This window comes from Rana temporaria, chromosome 4 (assembly GCF_905171775.1).
Source record: "Rana temporaria chromosome 4, aRanTem1.1, whole genome shotgun sequence".
Classification (NCBI taxonomy): Eukaryota; Metazoa; Chordata; class Amphibia; order Anura; family Ranidae; genus Rana; species Rana temporaria.
In genome coordinates, this window is record NC_053492.1 from 283,677,601 (window position 1) to 283,698,937 (window position 21,337).

Below are 21,337 nucleotides of genomic sequence, written 5' to 3' on the forward strand. Positions count from 1 at the left end.
GAATAACCTCTAAATTTAACATAGCACCAGTACTGGAAAGTGACCAGGCGCTACATATCTTTATGCAAAATAACTAAACATACACCTTTAAAGCTGAGGTCCACTTAAACAAAAAATATTAAAAGCCAGCAGCTACAAATACGTTAGCTGCTGACTTTTAATAAATCGACGCTTGCCTGTCCATGGTGCCCGCGATGTCTGCAGCAGAAGACGAGCAATCGATCTTCTCTCGGCTGCCCCCGCCGCCATCCACAGTGAGGGAATCGGGAAGTGAAGCATTGCGGCTTCACTGCCCGGTTCCCTACCTCGCATGCGCGAGTCGCGCTGCGCATCTTTACTGGTCCCCGCTGTGTTCTGGGAACTGTGTGTTTCCCAGAAGACAGCAGGGGGGGCTGGGAAGTGGCATAGGTACCTGCAGATTCCAGGCATAGATAGCTGCAGAAGTGGGTGCAAATACCTGTATTATACAGGTATCTGCACCCCCCTCCCCCCTGAAAGGTGCCAAATGTGACACCGGAGGGGGGGAGGGTTCCCAAAAGCGGAGGTTCACTGTTTTGTGTTTTGCTTAAAAAAATAAAAAATAAAAAAAAAAACTATACTCCTATAAAAGCTTATGGCTCAATGGCTGATAAATGCAGAATAGCCAGGCTTTTCAGCGTTTTGGGGCTTTTTTTTAAGCGGTTTTCGGCTTTCTTTAGAGTTTGAGCATTTTTACAGCTGAAAAACTTTTTTTTTTTTTTTCAGCTAGAAAGCACCCCTGCAAAAAATGGTGATAACTGTTTATGTGTGCATGGACACATAGGATAATATGCTGGGGAGTTTATTGTCTGCATAAACCTTTTTAGCAGAATGGGGAAGGGTTGAAATGTTTGATCTTGTTTGATATTGCTATTTGTGCCTTCCCTGGTGGCGCAGATGGGGGGGGGGGGGGGGGGGATTCAAATTGTAAATCTTCAAAAGATTTTCCCTCACTTCCTGCAGTATTTAAAGTTTGGAAGAAAAACATTCACTTGGTTGCTTTTAAATTATCTCTTTTATTTTGTAATACTTATATCCTGCGCTTCTCTTCCACAGGGTGGATGACCTGTACGTGTTTTTTCTCCAATGTTCTCCAGAGGTGTATGGGAAAGATGCAAAAGACCAAGGCTTTGTGGTGGTAGACAAAGAGGAACTGGATATGATTGACAACTTTTTTAGTGATCCCTCTACCAAAAGCTGGGAGGTGAGTTCATCCTAAGTAAGAAATAATAAGAATAAGTTCTCCAGTGTATACTTTTGAGAATGATACAAATTCAAAGAGGTGTTTTGAACAGCTTTTTTTATTATAGCTAATATAACAGCAGACATGTTGTGGCATCTGCTCTTAGGGAAGGCGTTTTATTCTTTGAAATTAAAGGGTCACTAAAGGAAAACATTTTTTTTGCTGAAATGACTGTTTACAGGGTATAGAGACATAAAAGTTAACTGATTCCTTTTAAAAATGATTAAAAATTGAATTTAAACTATCGTATAATGTGCCTTTAGTTTCACATTCGGTTTTAAAGGTACATACATGAATTTCCGGGTGAGAGGTGAGTCGGGAAGACTCACAGAACAAAAACAACAAATCCAGGGCAGTGTTTTGTTTTTAAAATGAATCTGATTGGTTCTGAGGAATTTTAGACACACAGTAATGACAGCTTAGACCACCGTGAAAATCTCCCAGTACGATGGTTATAAGGAAACAGGCAACCAGGAAGTGTGGAGATCACAGCAGAATTACAGCTACTTCAAAGCAAAAATGAACAATGAGGACATGAAACCAGTACTGCAGTAAGGTAAATGAAACTATTTAGCTAAAAAAATTTCCTTTGGTGACCCTTTAAGTATTTTTTAATCTTTGTGTGAGGTTTTATCGTGTAGGTTTAGTGCAAAGAACAATCAATTACATGCTGTTCTTACTCGGTCAGATTTGTTTTCTATATTCTACAAAAAAAAACTGGTTGATCCTGCTGTTCTCTATCTCCTCCTTCTGTCCAAGTCCCCAATTGAGCTAGGGATTTTACAGAGCAGTGTTGGCAGCTTTGCACATGCTCAGTTTTCAGTTGAGTTTCTTTATGCCGAGCGTTTCCTCCCATCTGAGCAGCCCATGTGACTATAGAGTCACACATGTGGGTGTATACACATTGGTAAATGACAGCCCACTCTATCCTCCTCCTCCCTCCTCCCTCAACACAATGGGGGAGGGATATTACGTCTTAATGGAGGCTTCACTTCTCCTCTTATTCTAAGACACAGGCTGGAGGGGTGTGACACAGTTTGTGACTGGCAGAAATCAGCCCACATCATGATGTTGCCAAACAATAATAACTTGATTTCAAATATATATCTGTATGACAATTTAACACAGATAATTTATATTTATTTTTACTCTGTATTTCAAAAGCTTTTTTATGTGACCAGCAGCAGGGGACTAGAAGCTCCTCCTGCTTATGTTTCCCTGCATACAGGCTGGGAAAGAGCTGAGTCATGTCACAGCTGTATATCGATTAGGAAAAGGGTACTTTTTTAGATGTTCTTTTTAATTAAAATAATTACAGTGCCATCATCCACATACAGAAACAGAGAAGAGTTTCTGTAAATTAAACAGTGTGTTTATCACTTTAAGTCACTTTCATGGACTGGAAAGAAGGCAAAGTACACATTGCCAGTGCACAAGCTGGCTGTAACGGTCACCACCGTTTACGATATTCCCATTCCAACAACCTTGACAGCTTATCTGACACTCCACAATCTAGCAGACACGATCCATATGGATTTCCCCAGAATAAACAAGACAAGCTCTGTTCTCTGAGTCTAAATGTATGAACGAACTTTAATGGTATCTCAGCTCTCTTATATACAGTACAGGCATATTTACAGTAATCAAAGGAACAAATGAACGCTCCACCCACACATCACACAATGGGGGGGCTTCAATCACATTCTTTTAGAGAATGGCATTCAGAGAAGTTAATTATTCCCCAGACGTCCGGACTCCGATACCAAGTGATTCACCTGCATAATACACATTTCTATGTCAGACGTTTTGGCACCGGTTTAACATGACCTAATTACTACAGCTGAGAAGTCACATTCCTTTACTAAACATAATTGACATGCTAATTCCCTATCCCTGAAAGGAGACATCTGACCCTTAGACTGCTAACTCACAACACATATCTATCATCAATAGCATCTTCACACAAACAGTGTTATTAGCATACATAATGAAAGGTCTTGGAGCAGACCCAATTAACACCTCAAAAGCATGTGTCCTCACATTGAAGGAGACACTCCACTGACCTGGGGGTGTGGGTCAGAACAACGACCTGTAATATCTCAAGGTATCCTGCAATAATGGATTATAAGTTATCAGTCACATTTCATTTCATTTATAATTAATATTTCTCAGTCACCCTATGCCTAAAAAGGGGCACAGGGTGAACCTAGACCAAAGAGTTATTAGTGATGCTGGCACAGGAGTACCCCTCATCCTTCAAAAGTCTCTGGGTTTCATGGGTCATTCCGTTACATCTCTCCCCTTTCGGTGGGAGACTGACACAGGAGGGAACCCTAAACGGGTTGACTCCAAAGTTAGTCAGTAGTTCCAGTCCTCCAATGCTGGTATCCATACCGTACCCCAAATAAATTGCTCCAAGCAGGGCATTATTCACCCAGCCAACCTCTGCCTCTCTGAGAACATGCCTGCATCTGGGGAGAGGCCTGGCCCTTCTCCCTTGAGTCCTTTCAGCCGATGGAGGGTGACTGGGCTCAGTCCATCATGCTGTTGGGGATCTGGGCCAACTGCCCCCCATCCCTGGGGTATACCAGTGGAGACTGAAGTCCCATCCATTGGTGGTAGGTGAAAATCCCCCGGTGCTTGCAAAGCTGACATCCTCCTGTCTCAGTGCCGCACCATTTTCTGGGGTTGTGTCAGTGAAGACTGAAGTCCCATCCACTACCCCAGGAACTCTCTCTTCTGTTAGTTGAGAGCAGAGGCTTGTGGCACTCTGCTCTGTTGTCAGCTCTTCTGCTGGGTTGCTTTGAGTGGGGACCACAGTCCCATCCACTCCCACAGGAACTTCCTCTCCTGCTAGTTGAGAGCAGAGGCTTGTGGCACTCTGCTCTGTTGCCAGCTCTTCTGCTGGGTTGCTGTGAGGGGAGACCACAGTCCCATCCCCCGATATCAGCTCAAACTGTTGTTGTGTGCAGCGGTCGGTAGCATCCTGCCCGGCTGCCAGTGATTCGGCTGGGAGTAAAAGCTTTACCGCCTCAGCTTGTTGCTGGAGAGAGGGGCCAACTGCCCCGGCTCCCTGGAACTCCACACCATCCGCTTCAGCTTTGGGAATGGCAATCTCCATATTTTCCACTGCCGATTCATCAGCTAGGATTTCAGAGCTGTCGTCTGAAATTTCCTCTCAGTCCCAGGCAACGGGAGCCCCACCCTGCTGCTGAGCAGAGTCTAGCAGCTGTCTGTAGGCAATCTCCAGCTCCCATTCCTGAATGGTCAGAAACTCCAAATCTTCCTGTAACCAGTGCCCTTCCGAGACATTCGATTTTTCTTCTCTATGCTCCATTATGTCCTCCAAGCGCCACTCCCTATCATCCCCGAAGTCAGGATCACTGGACATCCTCCAATACAATAGTCCCAGCCCATCATAGTCATAGCCTTCCGTGGGGCTGTCATTCGCTGAACACGGGCAATCTTGGGCTACATACCGCCGGAGGGCTCTGTAGCTCTCGTCCAACTGCATCTCTGCCCAGGTCAGCCTGCTTAACTCGGCTGTCCACTCCTGCTTCGGTTGTTCCCCCAATAACGGCATTCGTGCGTCATACTGCGGCCAGTACCTTACATGGTTGGAGGGGAGGACCTTCCCCTGGTGTTGCTGCTTAAGAGCTAGCACTTCCTTCCAGAGTTGGCAACAAATCCCATCTGACCATCCCAGCAGGGCCTCCTCTGATACCTGTCCTTTGTGCTGTATCCGCATGTCTTCTAACCTCCTTCTGAATTCCTCTTCCATGGAGACTGGTATCTGCACCTCTCCTCTCTCTTCAGTTGGTGCTGCTTTGACTTCTGCTGCTGCAGCACCTCTTTGATGTAGCCAAGTGGCATCCACAGCCGCTATAACCAGGTCTATGATCTCCGGTGGAGGATTAGGACCATACTGTGCCAGTCCTCGTTTAACAGCCCGATCAAAACTTTCTTCCTCGGGTGTCCTGTCTGTTACGCCGGGCCTTTCGGCTCTATCCACTTTGACAAGTTCCGCAATAATGTCCCTTTTCTGCCCCGGCTCTCTAGTAAGTCCATGAGGGAAGAGAGCTTCAGATGTTCATACGGTGTCTCCATTGTCCTGTGTCCTTGTAGCTGTTCCTCTGGCGATGGAACCATCTCACTGCTGTGCCACCACTGTAACGGTCACCACCGTTTACGATATTCCCATGCCATCAACCACGACAGCTTATCTGACACTCCCCAATTTAACAGACACGATCCATATGGATTTCCCCAGAATAAACGAGACAAGCTCTGTTCTCTGAGTCAAAATGTATGAACGAACTTTAATGGTATCTCAGCTCTCTTATATACAGTACAGGCATGTTTACAGTAATCAAAGGAACAAATGAACTCTCCACCCATACATCACACAATGGGGGGGGGCTTCAATCACATTCTTTTAGAGAATGACAATCAGAGAAGTTAATTATTCCGCAGATGTCCGGACTCCGATACTAAGTGATTCACCTGCATAATACACATTTCACATGTCAGACGTTTTGGCACCGGTTTAACATGACCTAATTACTACAGCTGAGAAGTCACATTCCTTTACTAAACATAATTGACATGCTAATTCCCTATCCCTGAAAGAAGACATCTGACCCTTAGACTGCTAACTCACAACACATCTATCATCAATAGCATCTTCACACAAACCGTGTTATTAGCATTCATAATGAAAGGTCTTGGAGCAGACCCAATTAACACCTCAAAAGCATGTGTCCTCACATTGAAGGAGACACTCCACTGACCTGGGGGTGTGGGTCAGAACAACGACCTGTAATATCTCAAGATGTCCTGCAATATGAATTATCAGTAACATCTCATGTAATTTATAATTAATATTTCTCAGTCACCCTATGCCCAAAAGGGGCACACGGTGAACCTAGACCCAAGAGTTATTAGTGACGCTAGCACAGGAGTACCCCTCATCCTTCAAAAGTCGCTGGGTGTCATGGGTCATTCCGTTACACTGGCCATCAAGAAACAAGGAGGAAGGGGTGTCAATGTACAATCTTTCCTACTGGAGTAGGCCCATGTGAAACCAGAACTTCCTACTTTTTCTTCTACTTGATATCCTCTAATGGCCAGCATCATTTAATTTGCTTCCTTTGAGCCCAGGTCATCGTACACCTACCCCAGCCTATGACTGGACAGTGAAAATGGAAACCGAACAATGATGAACTCATCTTTGTGTCTATTTTAATATCGGCATGTTTCTTACCAGCACATGAAGTAATTGTCTCCTTGTACAACATGCAAGATGGAAGAAGGGAAACCACACAATCCAAGTGTAGTAATAAAAAGCAAACCATTTTATTTCCACAAGTAAGCAATTTACAAGAAACGGCAAGGAGAGCGCTCAACTAGCTACAAGCGCCACTGTTTGGTTCCAGTCCGATCCTGCTGACTATAGACACCTGAAAGGCTGCCCTAGACTGTACTGGTGCCTCCCAGAACTTCCTGGTCAGCTTGGGTCCACTGGGTGGGTGGGGATGACGTAACAGGAAGTGGTGAGAAGTTGTGACGTCCTCTCCACCCACCCAATGGACCCAAGCCAACCAGGAAGTGCTGGAAATCACCAGCTCAACCCGGAACAGCTCTCCAGGAATCTAGTCGATGTGATCGCAGAGGAAACGGACAGTGGCACTTGTAGCTAGATGAGCGCTCTCCTGGCTGTTTCTTGTGTGTGTTTTTTTTACATACATACATACACTATATACATACATACACTATATACGCTGAGTATAAGCTGAGTTTTTCAGCCCTTTTTTAAGGCTGAAAATACCCCCCTTGGCTTATACTCGAGTCTGTGTACCTGAAATTCTTGACAGGCTGCGGGCGTCCATTGTTTAAAAGTCGCGGTCTCCTCCTGGTCCCTTCCGTGATGGGCGTTTCCCAGCAGACATAGTTATATATGTGTGTGTCGTCCTCTTGTCCGTGGATGAAAGGACATCCGTGATTGGCGTGACCTCTGAACACAGTGTCTGCTGGGAAACGCCCATCACAGAAGGGATCAGGTGGAGACCGCGACTTTAAACAATGAATGGACGCCCGCAGCCTGTCAAGAATTTCAGGTACACTGACTTGGGCACAGTGAGGCGTGCAAATGGGCATTGTTGGCCCTCTTTTCCGCTTACAGTAGCTGCTGCATTCTCACCCTAGGCTTATACTCGAGTCAATACGTTTTCCCATTTTTTTTGTGGTAAAATTAGGTACCTTGGCTTATACTCAAGTCAGCGTATACTCGAGTATATACAGTGTGTGTGTGTGTGTGTGTGTGTGTGTGTGTGTGTGTGTGTATATGCAGGGCCGATCCGCCCTATAGGCTCACTATGCAAGCTGCGGAGGGCCCCCCAAATTACTAGAGGCCCCGCCTGGTGAGAAGTCACCCCTCACACCACCTCTCAACTCGCTGGCTGCATGGGAGAAGAGGCAAGAAGTCAGCACCCTCCCCCGATTCTCACTTTAATGTAAGATGTCATTTCCGACAGCAGAACACCCCCTCCCTCCGCTTCTCAACTTAAATCTTTAATGCGACATGTCACTGTCGGCAGCGCCCCCTTCTCAACTTTAATGTGACATGCAATTTTGCTTAGGGCCCCAGGGAGGTCAGGATCGGCACTGTGTATATGTGTAAAGCTATATTTGGATGTTTCTGTTTTTCCTTCTTACACTTGTGTGAATGCAAAATGCATCTTCTAGTGCTTTGATGAATCGGCTGCCATTCTGTCAAGCTTTTTGTGAACTTTTGGATTTATAAGGCTTTTTTAATTACATGTGCCTTTTATTCATTGTATACCTGGGTGGCTCCATCTCAGTGCACCAAAACACCTTATTTGTTTGTTTTTTCTTTCTACTGCATAATCTTCCTTTCATGCTCCAACCCTGTAAAAGCATGGTATCAGGTGAAATTCAGACACTTAGCCCTGGTTCACACTGGGCTGCGGGAGTGAATCCGTGCGAGTTTATTTCACTCCCGCTGGCAGTCCCGATTTCAGCCGCGGTTATAGAGACATCCTGTGCAGTTTCTGCACAGATGTCAATGTAAATCGCGGGCGGAGATCGCAAAAAGTAGTACAGAAACTACTTTTTTAAATCGGTGCAGCACCGCAAATGCGGCGTGGCACCGATTAGGACGGCGCCATTGCCGGCAATTTGCGGCAAATACCGCCATTTTGACATTCGATTTGACATGCCAAATCGCATGTCAAAACGCACCAGTGTGAACCAGGTCTTAAGCCTCGTACACACGATCGGACTTCAAAACAAACTTTTCGTGGATTTTTGTCTGAAGCGAGTTGGCCGGGCACACCCATAGCATACACACGCTCACTTTTCTGCAAACTTTCCTAAAACTTTCCCATCATCACATGGTTTTTCTGCTCTTTTCTGCTCTTTACCGCCACCCTTCGGTCAACTTCTGCTATTGTTGGTTGATTTTAACATTGGTTCTGGGCATGCGTATTTGTACTTCGGACAAAAGTCTGATGGACTCCTGTACACACGGCAGGACTTTGCACCATCAGACTTTTGTTGCCGAAAAGTTTGTCCGTCTGCAGAGCGAACTTTTGTCCGATGAAAACTGAAAAAGTTTGTCCGACGCAGCGTACGCATGGTCGGATTTTTTGGAAAACCTGCTCATTTTGAAGTTTGTTGGCAAAAAGTCTGACCGTGTGTATGGGCCTTAACTCTGCTTGTATTTAAAAAAACACATTAATGGATTATTTCATTACCACAGAGCTGCATTAATCTGTGCCTTTTTTACATGCCTTCAAATTTAATGCTCTTGGTACAGTAAATTGCATTGTTGAGTCTGGTCCATGCTGTATATAGAAATGGTACAATGTAGTGCTGGTAGACATAGACAGAATACAATTATTTGAAAGAGCAGGGAAAGTATACTAAGGAGTTGCAGGCTGAATAAAACGAAAGGCTTGGTGTAATTAGGCCACATATATTTATGGCAAACAATGAATTTCTTGTCGGTCATTGGATACCCCATTGAGGTTGGTGGGCTCCTACCAAACTGGCAGTCAGTGTTGCCTTAAAGGAGATGTACAACCAAAGCTTGTTTTGCTGTACTTCTCCTGTGGATGACTGAAGTGCAGTTCCGTCTACTCTTGTGACCCGTTTACAGCAGACAGCAGGCTGAAGTCTGCTGATGTCACAGAACCGGTCTAGGCTCTGACAAGATCGCGACAATGGAGTCAGGATTCGCCCCGCCCATATGCCTGGACCGACACCTGGCTAAGCCTGCAAAAGGAAAAACTGCGCTAAACAACAACAAAAAAAAGATATAAATCATCAATGAAGATCAAAGGCAGCAATTTGATGGGATAAACACAAAACAGCATAATACAAAATGAAACTGCGCCAATACAAGCCAGCAACCAAATGCTAGCATTAGAGGTCAAGGAAAAAGTCCTGTTTAAATCCCAGATCTAAATGAATGGATATGGTAGCAGATGTAAAAAAAAGTCCAAAGAATTTAGAATCAGAGCCCACAGCCAGGACAGAACACCACCGTGAATAGGACTTCTGTGTAGAAACCACCACCTTATGGAAAGCCGCTTACCGGAACCAACAGGCAAATAAGCATTGAGCATGAATTCCATCCACGGGTTGAAACACCAGCCAGCAGGGATTCAGTTGGCAGTCGTCCGTTGGTGAGCTTAGAAACTCAAAGGTACGAGGTCCCGGTTCATATATGCAGAGAAGAGACGGACCATAGCATAATTCTGTATAAAAGGTTTAATAAGAATAAAAGAATCGTACTTACAAACAAATGTATTTTAAAACAAAAATGCCGGCCGGCACTATAGGAGCCCTTCCTCCTCACGTTGAGAGCGGTGACGTCGGTGTACGCCGTCCCAGACGTGTCATCATCAATAGACGTTTTCAATGGGGATGGGCGATACACTGATACACCGCATTATAACCAGACCTCGTTCTGACGTGCAAGGAAGTGGTAAGCTAAAAACGCCATATTGGCTAAGGGAAAGCAGCATACCAGCAAAAGAAAATGCCAGAACTGCTCGCCATCCACCAAATGGATACTACCCAATATATTTACAGGCACCATATTGAATTAGTACCGGGAACAATAATCCTAAAAAAGAAGTGATCTACAGCACAACCTTCAATAATAGATTATACGACCAAAAACTTTATTTAAACGAACTAACTAAAAAACAACGGACCTCGCTTAGGAGACGTGTACTAACAAACAGCGACACCTGCTGGAAAAAAGAATTAACAGTGTCTTTTAAGGCTAATATACCTATAACAAAATAAGGCCTATAATTTCTCATAGAAAAGCCAAACGCATTGTGATTTAAAAAACTGTGCGAAAAAGTGTCTGTATATATATTACTACATATTGCAGCATATATTTTATATATATGTGTGTGTGTGTGTGTGTGTGTGTGTGTGTGTAATTATATATATATATATATATATATATATATATATATATATATATATATATATATATATATATATATATATATATATATATATATATATAGCTTTTTTTCTCAGAAAATATGTGCAGGAACTCAACCACGACCCCGTTCAGATTTCACAAACAGTAGAAGGGTCTTAAAGGAGCATTAAATACCAGTATTGCATTACACACAGAGTGCAGAGCTGTGACTTGTACACACAGAAACCAGACTTCTGTGTTTACAAGTGATTGTGGTGAGAGGGCACCAAAGGGTCTGAGCCAGAGGTGGTGGAACTCAGTTCCCCCAAGTTCCCCCTGAAAAAAAGCTATATATATATATATATATATATAATATATATATATATATATATATATATATATATATATATTCAGAAGTAATTGGGCCGGCATTTTTGCTTTTAAAATACATTTGTTTGTAAGTACGATTCTTTTACTCTTATTAAACCTTTTATACGGAATTATGCTATGGTCCGTCTCTTCTCTGCATATATGAACCGGGACCTTGTGCCGATGGGTTTCTAAGCTCACCAACTGACGACTGCCAACTGAATCCCTGCTGGCTGGTGTTTCAACCCGTGGATGGAATTCATGCTCAATGCTCATTTGCCTGTTGGTTCCGGTAAACGGCTTTCCATAAGGTGGTGGTTTCTACACAGAAGTCCTATTCACGGTGGTGTTGTTCTGTGCTGGCTGTGGGCTCTGATTCTACATTTGTTGGACTTTTTTTACATCTGCTACCATATCCATTTATTTAGATCTGGGATTTTAACAGGACTTTTTCCTTGACCTTTAATGCTAGCATTTGGTTGCTGGCTTGACCTGGCTAAGCCTCTTGGCCCCTTGGTGATCAGCTGAGAACCTGAGTTGGCCAATCCCACCCCCTCCACAGCCCAGCACTCAAGTGAGCGCAGGGGGGCCGGACAGTCACCAGCTCTCTGTTTGGGGAGCTGTGAGAACCGAGTGATCTGCGGTGTTAGATCGGTGCGTTGTTCTCAGTCTTGGAGGCGTTGGGGGACAGATGGAGCATCAGACCGATGCTGCATCCAGCTTGGTAAGTATGGTTTTGGAAAAAAATATAACCCCTTCTCTTTTCAGGCTGGGTTCACACTACCATACAAAGCGGCTCACAGCAGGGGTGCAGTGCATCCCTGTTCAACATTTCATGTGTGTTTTTTCTTTTTTTTTGGTGGTGGTCCAAATTTTTGGCTGAATTATGACCTGAAACGGACCAGAAAACGCACAGGACTACTGTGCAATTCGATCAGGAACCGCTGTGGAGATGTGTGAACCGCCTCCATTGAGAGCTGGTCACAATCTTCTGACATGCGAATTGGATGTGAAGAAACCTGCATCCAATTCGCAATAGTGTGAACACGGCCTAAAGGAGGTAGTCACCAACGCAGCTTATCAGTTTGGGATCTTCACCTGGTCAAGTAAAGGTAAGGCTATGTTTCCACTATTGCAACCCCAAAGTTGCGCGATTAAGAGTGAAGTGTGACGTTGATGCGACTTTGAGTGCAGCTTTGATCCAACTTTACACTCTCTGGATCAAATTTGCATCAAAAGTAGTGCAGGAACCTTTTTAATGTTGTTGATTTTCAAAGTCGTATAGATGGGGAACGGGTGCCATTGAAATCTGTGTCCAAAGTCGCATGAGAAGTTGCACTAGTAGAAACGTAGCCTTAGTATAAATGGCCTACGTCACTTTGCACACTGCACTAATTAAGAGTTTTAGGTAACCGCTCTTAACCAAGGCCTCTTTTTTAACTTCTAGACAGGAGATGAGACAAACCGACCAGATCAGGTAGGTCCGACCTGCGGCCCAACACAATTTTACTTAAAAATGTGGATTTGTAAAAATGCTTTTGCACTTGGGGAACACATGCGGCTGAAGAAAAATTTGACGGTCTCTCTAATGGAATTTTTTTTTTTTTTTTATCTTTACCTTATTCGTGTCACTGGTTTTCAGCAGCTCCTATATTTGGAAGCAACTATTTTCAAGGATGAAGCACAAAAGGGGCAAAATTAGAACTAAAATATCTGATGAGCACCTTGAGAATTCATTGAGAATTGCTATTAAATCCATCCAACCAGATACCAATGCATTAGTTTATGAAAAGCAGTGTCCAATATTGCACTAGTTTTATCTTGCCCTCTTACTATTTTTATAATAAAAAAAAAATACAAAAAAATTAGATGTTACTACTCCGGTACATTATCTATATCGGTGATTGTTCACTTGTGATCTGCCTGACCTTTTCTGCTCACCAGCTATCCTTATTGTTCATTTTTATGTGCAGCCCAAGACAATTCCTCATCTTCCAATGTGGTCCAGGAAGTTCAAAATTGTTGGACACCCCTGGACTAGATGGTGGATTCAGAAGCATGACCTTATTATACATTTTTTTAATATTTTTTTTGTTCACAAACCTAAAGCTGCATGAGTGATTGTAAGGTGATTTGCAGTTGTATGACAAATGCTGCAATAAAGCCAGTCATGGATGGTTCGAATCCTCATCCGTTCAGCATGGACCGGCCAAGAAATGAACCATGTATGGGCAGGCTGAATGTACCCAAGTTGATGGCTCGATGAACTTGGGTACAACTAGGGTTGTCCCGATACTAGTATTGGTATCGGGAACGATACCGAGCATTTGTGCGAGTACTTGTACTCTCACAAATGCTCCTGATGCCTGACCCAATACTTGGTCGGCGGCGAGCGGACTCGGGCGGAGAGGGAGGGTGGCGTTGGTAGGCGGAAAGGGGGCGGGCGGTGTCAGGCAGAGTGGGCGGAGCGGTCATCCGCTTGGACATCCCAACACCCATCTTGGTATACCCTGCACTTGGCCACAGTAAGCCAGTAGCTGACATCTTGTTATACCCAGCCCATACAGTTTGGGCTGGGTGTAACAAGATGTCTGCTGATACTTACTGATGCCGAGTGCAAGGTGTACCAATATGGGTGCTGCAGCATGGCATTTAAAAATACTTTCCTCATGTAATTTATTGCTGCATTTCAGTGCCTGCCCATAAGTACCAGCCACATATAAGTGCCCATAACTGCCGCCTATCGGTGCCAGCCACCTGTCGGTGCCCATAAGTGCTGCCTATCAGTGCCAGCCACCTGTCAGTGCCCATAGGTGCCATCTATCAGTGCCCATCAGTCAAACTGTCACATGGCATTAAAAAAAGTATTGGTAATCAGTATCGGCAAGTACATGAAAAAAATTATTGGTACTTGTACTCGGTCCTAAAAAAAGTGGTATCCGGACAACCCTAGGTACAACCAACCTGTCTGATTTTACGTGCAATTATTGCTAGTGGCTATTATATACACTGAACATAATGGTCCTGCGGGAGGTATTCCCCCATTAACACTGACTTGAGGAATTGCTTCATCTATGGCCAACTGAAGTCCCCATCCTACTCCCATATAGATGTATTTTGTGAGGGGTTTTTTTTGACAATATTTTTTATTATGAATGGTATTGGTATGGTAATTCACTGTTCTCAATAGAAACCAATCTAGAGTAAGAGGGATTGATTTTCAGGTTTTATGTCTGTTTACACGATTTGTGGAAATACACATCTCATGCAAATGCCAAACTACAGTGGCACCATGGGAAAAGTGACTTTATCTGAAAGGATGCCATCACTGTTCAGCCCATAATTTTTTCCACCCATTTCAGGCAATGCTTGAAGTCGAGCTGTTTTGTGGGGACTTTGCACAGCAACTTCCTCATGGGCTGATGCCACCTAAATCTAATTGGTGCACACCCATGTTTTTATCTCTTCATATATTTGTCCTGTGAACCTTGGAGGTAGTGGTGTGCTCTTTATAAATTGAAATGTATCTAAACGCTACCAGCACCTGTAATAAGGATAAATAAAATCACAAAGAGCTTCTCGTATTTGCTTCCTTTTGGTCTGTTAAATATACTTTCCAGCATTTGTGTAACTTTTTCAATAAGTGCAAAAAGTAGCAATTGATCCTGCTAGAAATTCAGCAAGCTAATGTGCAGTCTGCAGTGTTATCTCAAAGTCTGATCATTCTGCCGAGTTGACCTCTGTGAACAGGGCCCCTTTCTCTGTGTTATGGAGATGAGGAGGTGGTGTTCTGTAGTCCAGTCCTAATGTGACAATGCTGCTGCTCCATAGATGCAATACCATGAGCCAGTGTAGTCCCTCTAGGATAGAAAATGTATAGCTGGCAGAATCTTGAGGTGGTAAAAAAAAACTAATGCAGCCATTACATATAAGAACTGGTAAACTGCACTACATTAAATGTTGTTCTTGAGTTGTATGTATTGTAATTCATGTTTTGTACATTTTACAGTGACACTATCTGCAATAGACAAACTAATTGGCAATGGTTTCTACTGTTTTCCTCATTGTAAATGTTTGTTTTCTACTTAGACCATGGCGTAAAGCCTATTTTACACTTGCAGTCATTAGGGTGGGTGCGGGGTAGCAGTTTTACGCCCCTGACCTCTTCTTCTTGCATTTTAAAAATTGTACCCATTGTTGCATTCGAACGTTGAACGTGAACCATTAAAGTGAGTAGGGCAGCACCACCACTTTCTTGCAAGTTGCAACCACATGCGTGTAATGCCCACGGTTGCAGCATTTCCAGGCTTAAAACAGGACACCTGTCAAACTCCCTCTGAAAAGCATTCCACCGCTGATCGCTTTTTTAGATGGCGACACAAGTATAAATCCCTAAATTTGATCTGAATGTCTTGCAAAACCTGTAACATTTATCCAAAAGTACACAATGAATTTATATGGGATGAAATTGCTTTTGATGATTATGTAAACCGTTCTAATATAGACTGTATTAAGGTAAAATCCTGAGCCTCTAGATGACTTTAAATGTACATTATATGCATCCTCCTTTTTTTTTTTTTTTACACATTTCATTGCTTTGTTTATGCAGCTTTAAAATAACATACCTTCATGTTAGTTGGGGTATTTTACTTTCCACTGTGTATTAGGAAGAAACCTTGGTTATGTGTACATTTGCACATGCTTTGTAACAGACTAAACACAAAGGAATGAACTCTCTAAAACAGATGTTCTGTTCTGATAGTGGATTGCTATGCGTTGTTTTTTTGTTTTTAATGTGTGTGTGTGTGTGTGTGTGTGTGTGTGTGTGTGTTCACTCAAATGAAAAAATGATAAAACAAAGTAGATTGCAAGCCCCATGAGCAGGTTTTTCCTATTCTTTCTGTATTGAACCGTGCTGTAATTGTACCAACCCCCTTTATATTGTTAAAGTGGTTGTAAACCCTCTCGTTTTTACCTACAGGTAAGCCTAGATTAAGGCTTACCTGTTGGTGTTGGCAATATCTCCTAAACCTACACTGTTTAGGAGATATTTGCCACAAAGAATGCACTGTTGTCTACGGCGCAGGCGTACTGAGAATTCCGGTTTTCTCAATGGGAAATGCCGGCTTTGACGGCTCATGCGCGGAGGGACATTTTTGCCGCTCCGGGCGCTGGAGCGGCGATACCCGGAAGTAACCTCCGGGGGAAATGTCTGCAGCTGGAGGGGGAGACGAGGACGGCTTTGGGGGCTTCGATCTAAGGGAAGTAATTAGTCATACTGGCTCATTATGCCTTTGTCTTTTAATATTTTTTGGGGGGTTTACAACCACTTTAAGCATGTGCGAACTGTTGGCGCTTTATAAATCCTGTATAATAATAATAATAATAGAGAACAAAAATATCTATCTCTTTTTCAATGCTGGAATAAAAACACATTTATAAAGCAGACTAAACTTCTTTCAAGATGGTAAATAATATAAAATGTTAATATGTGAAATGTTTTATTAAGATGAAAGTCCGGCACTTCTACTCTGGCAACGTGGTTTTGTCACCCCTTAATGTGTTGGCACTAGATCCATATGATACATGGCAAATAGTGACTGAAAATAAATGCTCCATGAATTCATCAATATAAATGTTTCCATGCATATGGAAAAAAATGCAGACCATAGCAAAAAAAATAGAGAAGTAGTATAGAAAAAAATTGATTAAGGTTCTATTACTGGAAGTGCGTTTGTGTGTGTTTGTGTGTGTTTGTGTGTGTGTGTGTGTGTGTGTGTGTGTGTGTGTGTGTGTTTTTTTTTTTTTTTTTTTCACTCTTGTATCAGATATTTGGAGGTTGGCCAGAGCAGCAGTAGAAACACAGAATTGAACCGAGTGCCAGGCAAGTTGTTTCACGCACAAAACTCCTCCTTCCATTCAGGAAATAGAAAGTATAAATTGTAGTAGGTAAAGTGAAACTTTCAGTTGGAGGTGCTGTGATTCCGATTAGAAACCACATGTCTACAGAGGCGAGGTGCTTTGAACAGCTACAATGAAGAATAAGCAAAAAACAATGAATATCAAAATCCTCTATATTGCTAGCGGTGCCCAGGAACCTTATGTCCAGGTAGATCCTTTTATTTTTTTAGGTTTGAATCTTTTATATTTTTTTGTGTTTTTCAGCCAAATACATTTTGGATTCATTTATTTCAGTAAAAATCGCCAAGTCGCAGCAGATTAGACCCACAAATCCTTTTATTCTTTTGGCCTTACGGTCACTGTTGCCTAAAGCGGTTTTAATAATTGTTAATTACAGTTTTAATGATCAGCATAGACCAGGGGTCTTCAAACTATGGCCCTTCAGTTGTTTAGGAACTACAATTCCCATCATGCCTAGTCATGTCTGTGAATGTAATGCCGCATACCCGTTTTTTTTCCATGCCGAAAAAGGCAAATAGAACTTCCCCTTTAGAGTTCCATCGTACATGTTGTACGTCACCACGCTTTGTTCATCAAACGATGGTGTGTGGGCAACGTAGTTTTTAATGATGAAGTTGGAAAAACTTTGTGTTTTTTTGGACATGCTGAAAAACGTTTTTTTCATGCCGAAAAATGATCGTGTGTACGCGGCATCAGAGTTTTACAATGCCTCTTGGGATGTGTAGTTCCGCAACAGCTGGAGGGCTGTAGTTTGAGGATCCCTGGCATAGACCATGGTAAATTGGCCAAATTTTCCCAATTTTTTTTTTTTTTTTTCATTCATTTGGCAACAGAGGTTCTCTAACAATTATTTTGCCTCTAACCAATACATGTAGCCTAGAAGATTTGTATATGGTTTAATGCTTTTTTACGTTGGCTATAAAAAAGACATCTTTACAGATGTTTAACAAAGGAAAATTACATTTTTAAATTGCTTATTTATATTGTGAATTTTTTAGTTTCTGCATTTCAATTTGATCTCTATCATCATACCTTGCATAGCAGTACAACTATCAACATAGTTGTACTATAGCTTGAGGGCTTATTCTTTGTGTGGGTACAGATTAGCTGCTATTTAATATATAAAGAGCTGCAAAAGTGTCATATCCAGGTTGTCTCAGGTAAAATACGAGTGAATTTTGGTTTTGAAGAATTATCTATTTCAGTAGATTTATGCTGCAACTTGCTGATTCTGCCTGCCGTTCTTGCGTGTTTTTATGCTAATTTGAACACTTTGTTTTCACAGATCATCAATGTAAAAGAGGCAAACCGTCGGAAAAGCACGGGCAGTTATGAAGACGAAGAGGAGGAGGCAGCTATCGAGGAGTTCTTACCTGATTTGAAAGAGAAAAGTCTTCTGCTGGAAGACATGCATATTAAGAAGGTAAAACATTTACACATTCCTTTTACAAGTCTGGTAAACCTGAGACGATTTTGTAAGTAAAAATTGGTGTCATTGTTTACCAAACTGACCCTTTTTTTTTTTTTTACCTGAATTGGGAGTTAATCTGCTTGTCTACAGCAGTATTTCCCAACTCTAGTCCTCAAGGTGCCCCAACAGGTCATGTTTTCAGGCTTTCCATTATTTTGCACAGGTACAAAGGAGAACAAGGAAGCGGGACTTCGAATGAATTACACGTAGGGTCAAATGTTGTGTGGAGTTATAATTACCATAACTATATTATATGTGTAAAAAAAGTAGGACATTTTTGTTATAATTTTAGATTCGATAGAAAATTTGACACATAATTACCTGCATAGAGTAAAATATTGAATGATTCAAGAATTCAATTTATTTACTCTATGCATGGAATTATGTGTGTAGTATATCAATTTTCTATCAAATATGAATTATTATGAGGCAAAAGTCCTACTTCTCTTTTTTTTTTTTACACGTATTATAGATATGTTAATTTTATAACTCCACACAACATTTGACCCAACGTGTACTTCATTCAAAGTCCTGATTCCTTGTTCTCATCCTTTGTATAATTCAATAGGGGTATATATATATAGTGTGTGTGTGTGTGTGTGTCCCATAGACCCCTCTTTTTAGAAATTTTTCACAGGTGATTTGATCAGTTTCACTGCCTTGGTAATCGCCACAGCGGTTTCATCTTGGGGAAGTCTTGTGTGACCGGCGATATGTCTCCCCGAAGCCGCGATGACTTTACTCCCACACATGCGGCGGGAGCATTTGGTCACAGCACGGTTGCTGAAGAAACGGCATAAGCGAGCCGTTTCTTCAGTGCGCATGCTTCGATGACGCCGACACAAGCATATATGGTTGCAGGTTTAGGAGAGATTTACAGTACTTACAGGTAAGCCTTATAGGCTTGCCTGTAGGTACAAGTGGTGTAACTAGGTTTACAACCACTTTAAAGTGAATGTATAGCCAAAACTTTCAATTTGGATAGGTTAAGGAAAAGTTAAAACCCCTGCCAGGTTTTTTTAATTTTTTTTGCTGTTTTGCGTACCATTGGGGAAACGTTCCTTACATTCTCAGAGATGCAACAGGAAGTTGGAGAAAACCTCCTGAAGTGAAGGAAATCCCCCAGTGCAAATGTCCTCTGTACAGATGTCCCCATTGGAAGATTTTCCCTCACTTTTTGTCTCAATACTTATGACAATGGTCACAAGTATAAATAGATGTGTGAATCTTTCTCATTTGGTTACAGAGGACATCAAAAAAAATTGAGAGGGTCTAACCCTACCCCATTATATATTGGGAAGCTATTTTTGAATTCTATTTAATACACTTTTTTTCTTTTGATATAGCATGATTGCCTTTTTTAGGCAACCTGAACTAAAAGGAATATGTAGCCTTGCTGTCCTTGTTGGTATCATTGATCTAGAGTTCTGATGATATTCTGATTTACATGTCACATTTCTTCAAGTCGGTTACTAAAAAATTGGTAAAACTACAAGCAGATAACAATTTTTTAGTAGCTTTCACATTTTTCTCAGAGGTTCCCTTTAGCACAGTTCACACATTATAATGGAAAATTGATTCTGAACCCAGAGCTTTTAAAATTTTGTAAATAGACAGAGGTCACTGGGCCTGATGATACATGAGTGAAAGATTGTCTGTCAATGCCAAGCAGATGGACAAAATACATGTTCATAGATTTTATAATTTACCCACAATGTGTGTGAATTTTCATGCAAAGACTGCATTGTATAAAACTGGAATTCATTAACTGGGTGCTTCCATATTGGCAGGTCTAAAATAAAAATGTGGATTTACTATCGCTTTTGAGTCCAAATGCTGCTGATATTCTTAAATGCACATAACATATGGGGAAAAACCAAATCGAGGATGCAAAATTTGTATTTAATTTTTTAAATACACTGTATTATATTCTGCATGTACAAATCTTTGTGTCTATGCCAAATAATCAAACACTAGTCAGCACACAAGTTTCTAGTCACTGATGTATGAAATACAGGTTTCAGTGGAAAATACTCATAGATAAGTTGATTATTTGCATATGACAGCATTTTTTTCCTTGCATAGGACTTTTAGACCTGACGTATCAAAAATATTTGGTGTTCATCTTCTGTGGTTTGCCTTTTTAGAAACTAGATGCTATGAAGCAAGATGATTTGTATGTTTAAGACACATGGCAAACTAGGAGAGCACTGTATGCATTGAATATCAATGTATGATAACTAGGAGGAGTTCTTTGATTGCTGGCATACCCGTGAGTAAATGTTTGCACCCGTTTACTCACATAGGCAAACAGGTGGTCCGGTCATCCCCTTGCAGTTTACTCTCCTGCTCCTTAATAATTTTATTTTATTTAGTAAATGTTCATGGTGAAGGGCAATGCTTGACAATTTAAGGATTTGAATCTTAGGGGGTAGGGTGAGAAAGTTGGTGGCATTTAAATATACCATTGCATATATGTGTAGGACTACCCCCGCAGGAGCTGCTGGTTATGGGTGGCACGTTACCTCTATATCCTCGCTGTCCAGGGTGAAAGGAGAGTCCGAAGAATTTCAATATCTACACACAATGTACCTCTTTTCTCTTTGGGTTTATTTGGGAGAACTTTAGACAAGAAGGATGAGGGGTGGAAGGGTAGGTAGGTTCAGGTGCACAGTCACAAGTAGGAAACACTCCTGTTTCCAGCAAACCGTTCTCGTCGCCACTCTAGCCAGAGTGGGTATTGCATTACCCGGGTAGGTCCCTCTCGCTGGCCTAGCAGCCGTGATGGCGGACGGAATAAAGTACAGTCTCTGCCACAGACCTTCCTTTCTTGATGAGACACTTTGGT

The 21,337-nt window shown here is 42.1% G+C and overlaps 1 protein-coding gene across 10 annotated transcripts in view; it reads left to right on the forward strand.

Annotated features, from left to right (window-relative positions):
- NCOA7 (nuclear receptor coactivator 7) overlaps window positions 1–21,337 on the forward strand; it is a 224,283-nt gene that overhangs the window by 177,218 nt on the left and 25,728 nt on the right. For 5 of the 10 annotated variants that reach the window (XM_040350372.1, XM_040350368.1, XM_040350373.1 and 2 more), the window contains 3 exons: window positions 1,075–1,222; window positions 12,544–12,573; window positions 18,304–18,441. In XM_040350372.1, coding sequence (XP_040206306.1) covers window positions 1,075–1,222; window positions 12,544–12,573; window positions 18,304–18,441 — 316 coding nt within the window. Of the gene's footprint in view, window positions 1–1,074; window positions 1,223–12,543; window positions 12,574–16,956; window positions 17,206–18,303; window positions 18,442–21,337 lie in introns of those variants that run through there. The other 5 variants (XM_040350371.1, XM_040350377.1, XM_040350378.1 and 2 more) reach the window with 3 other exon arrangements.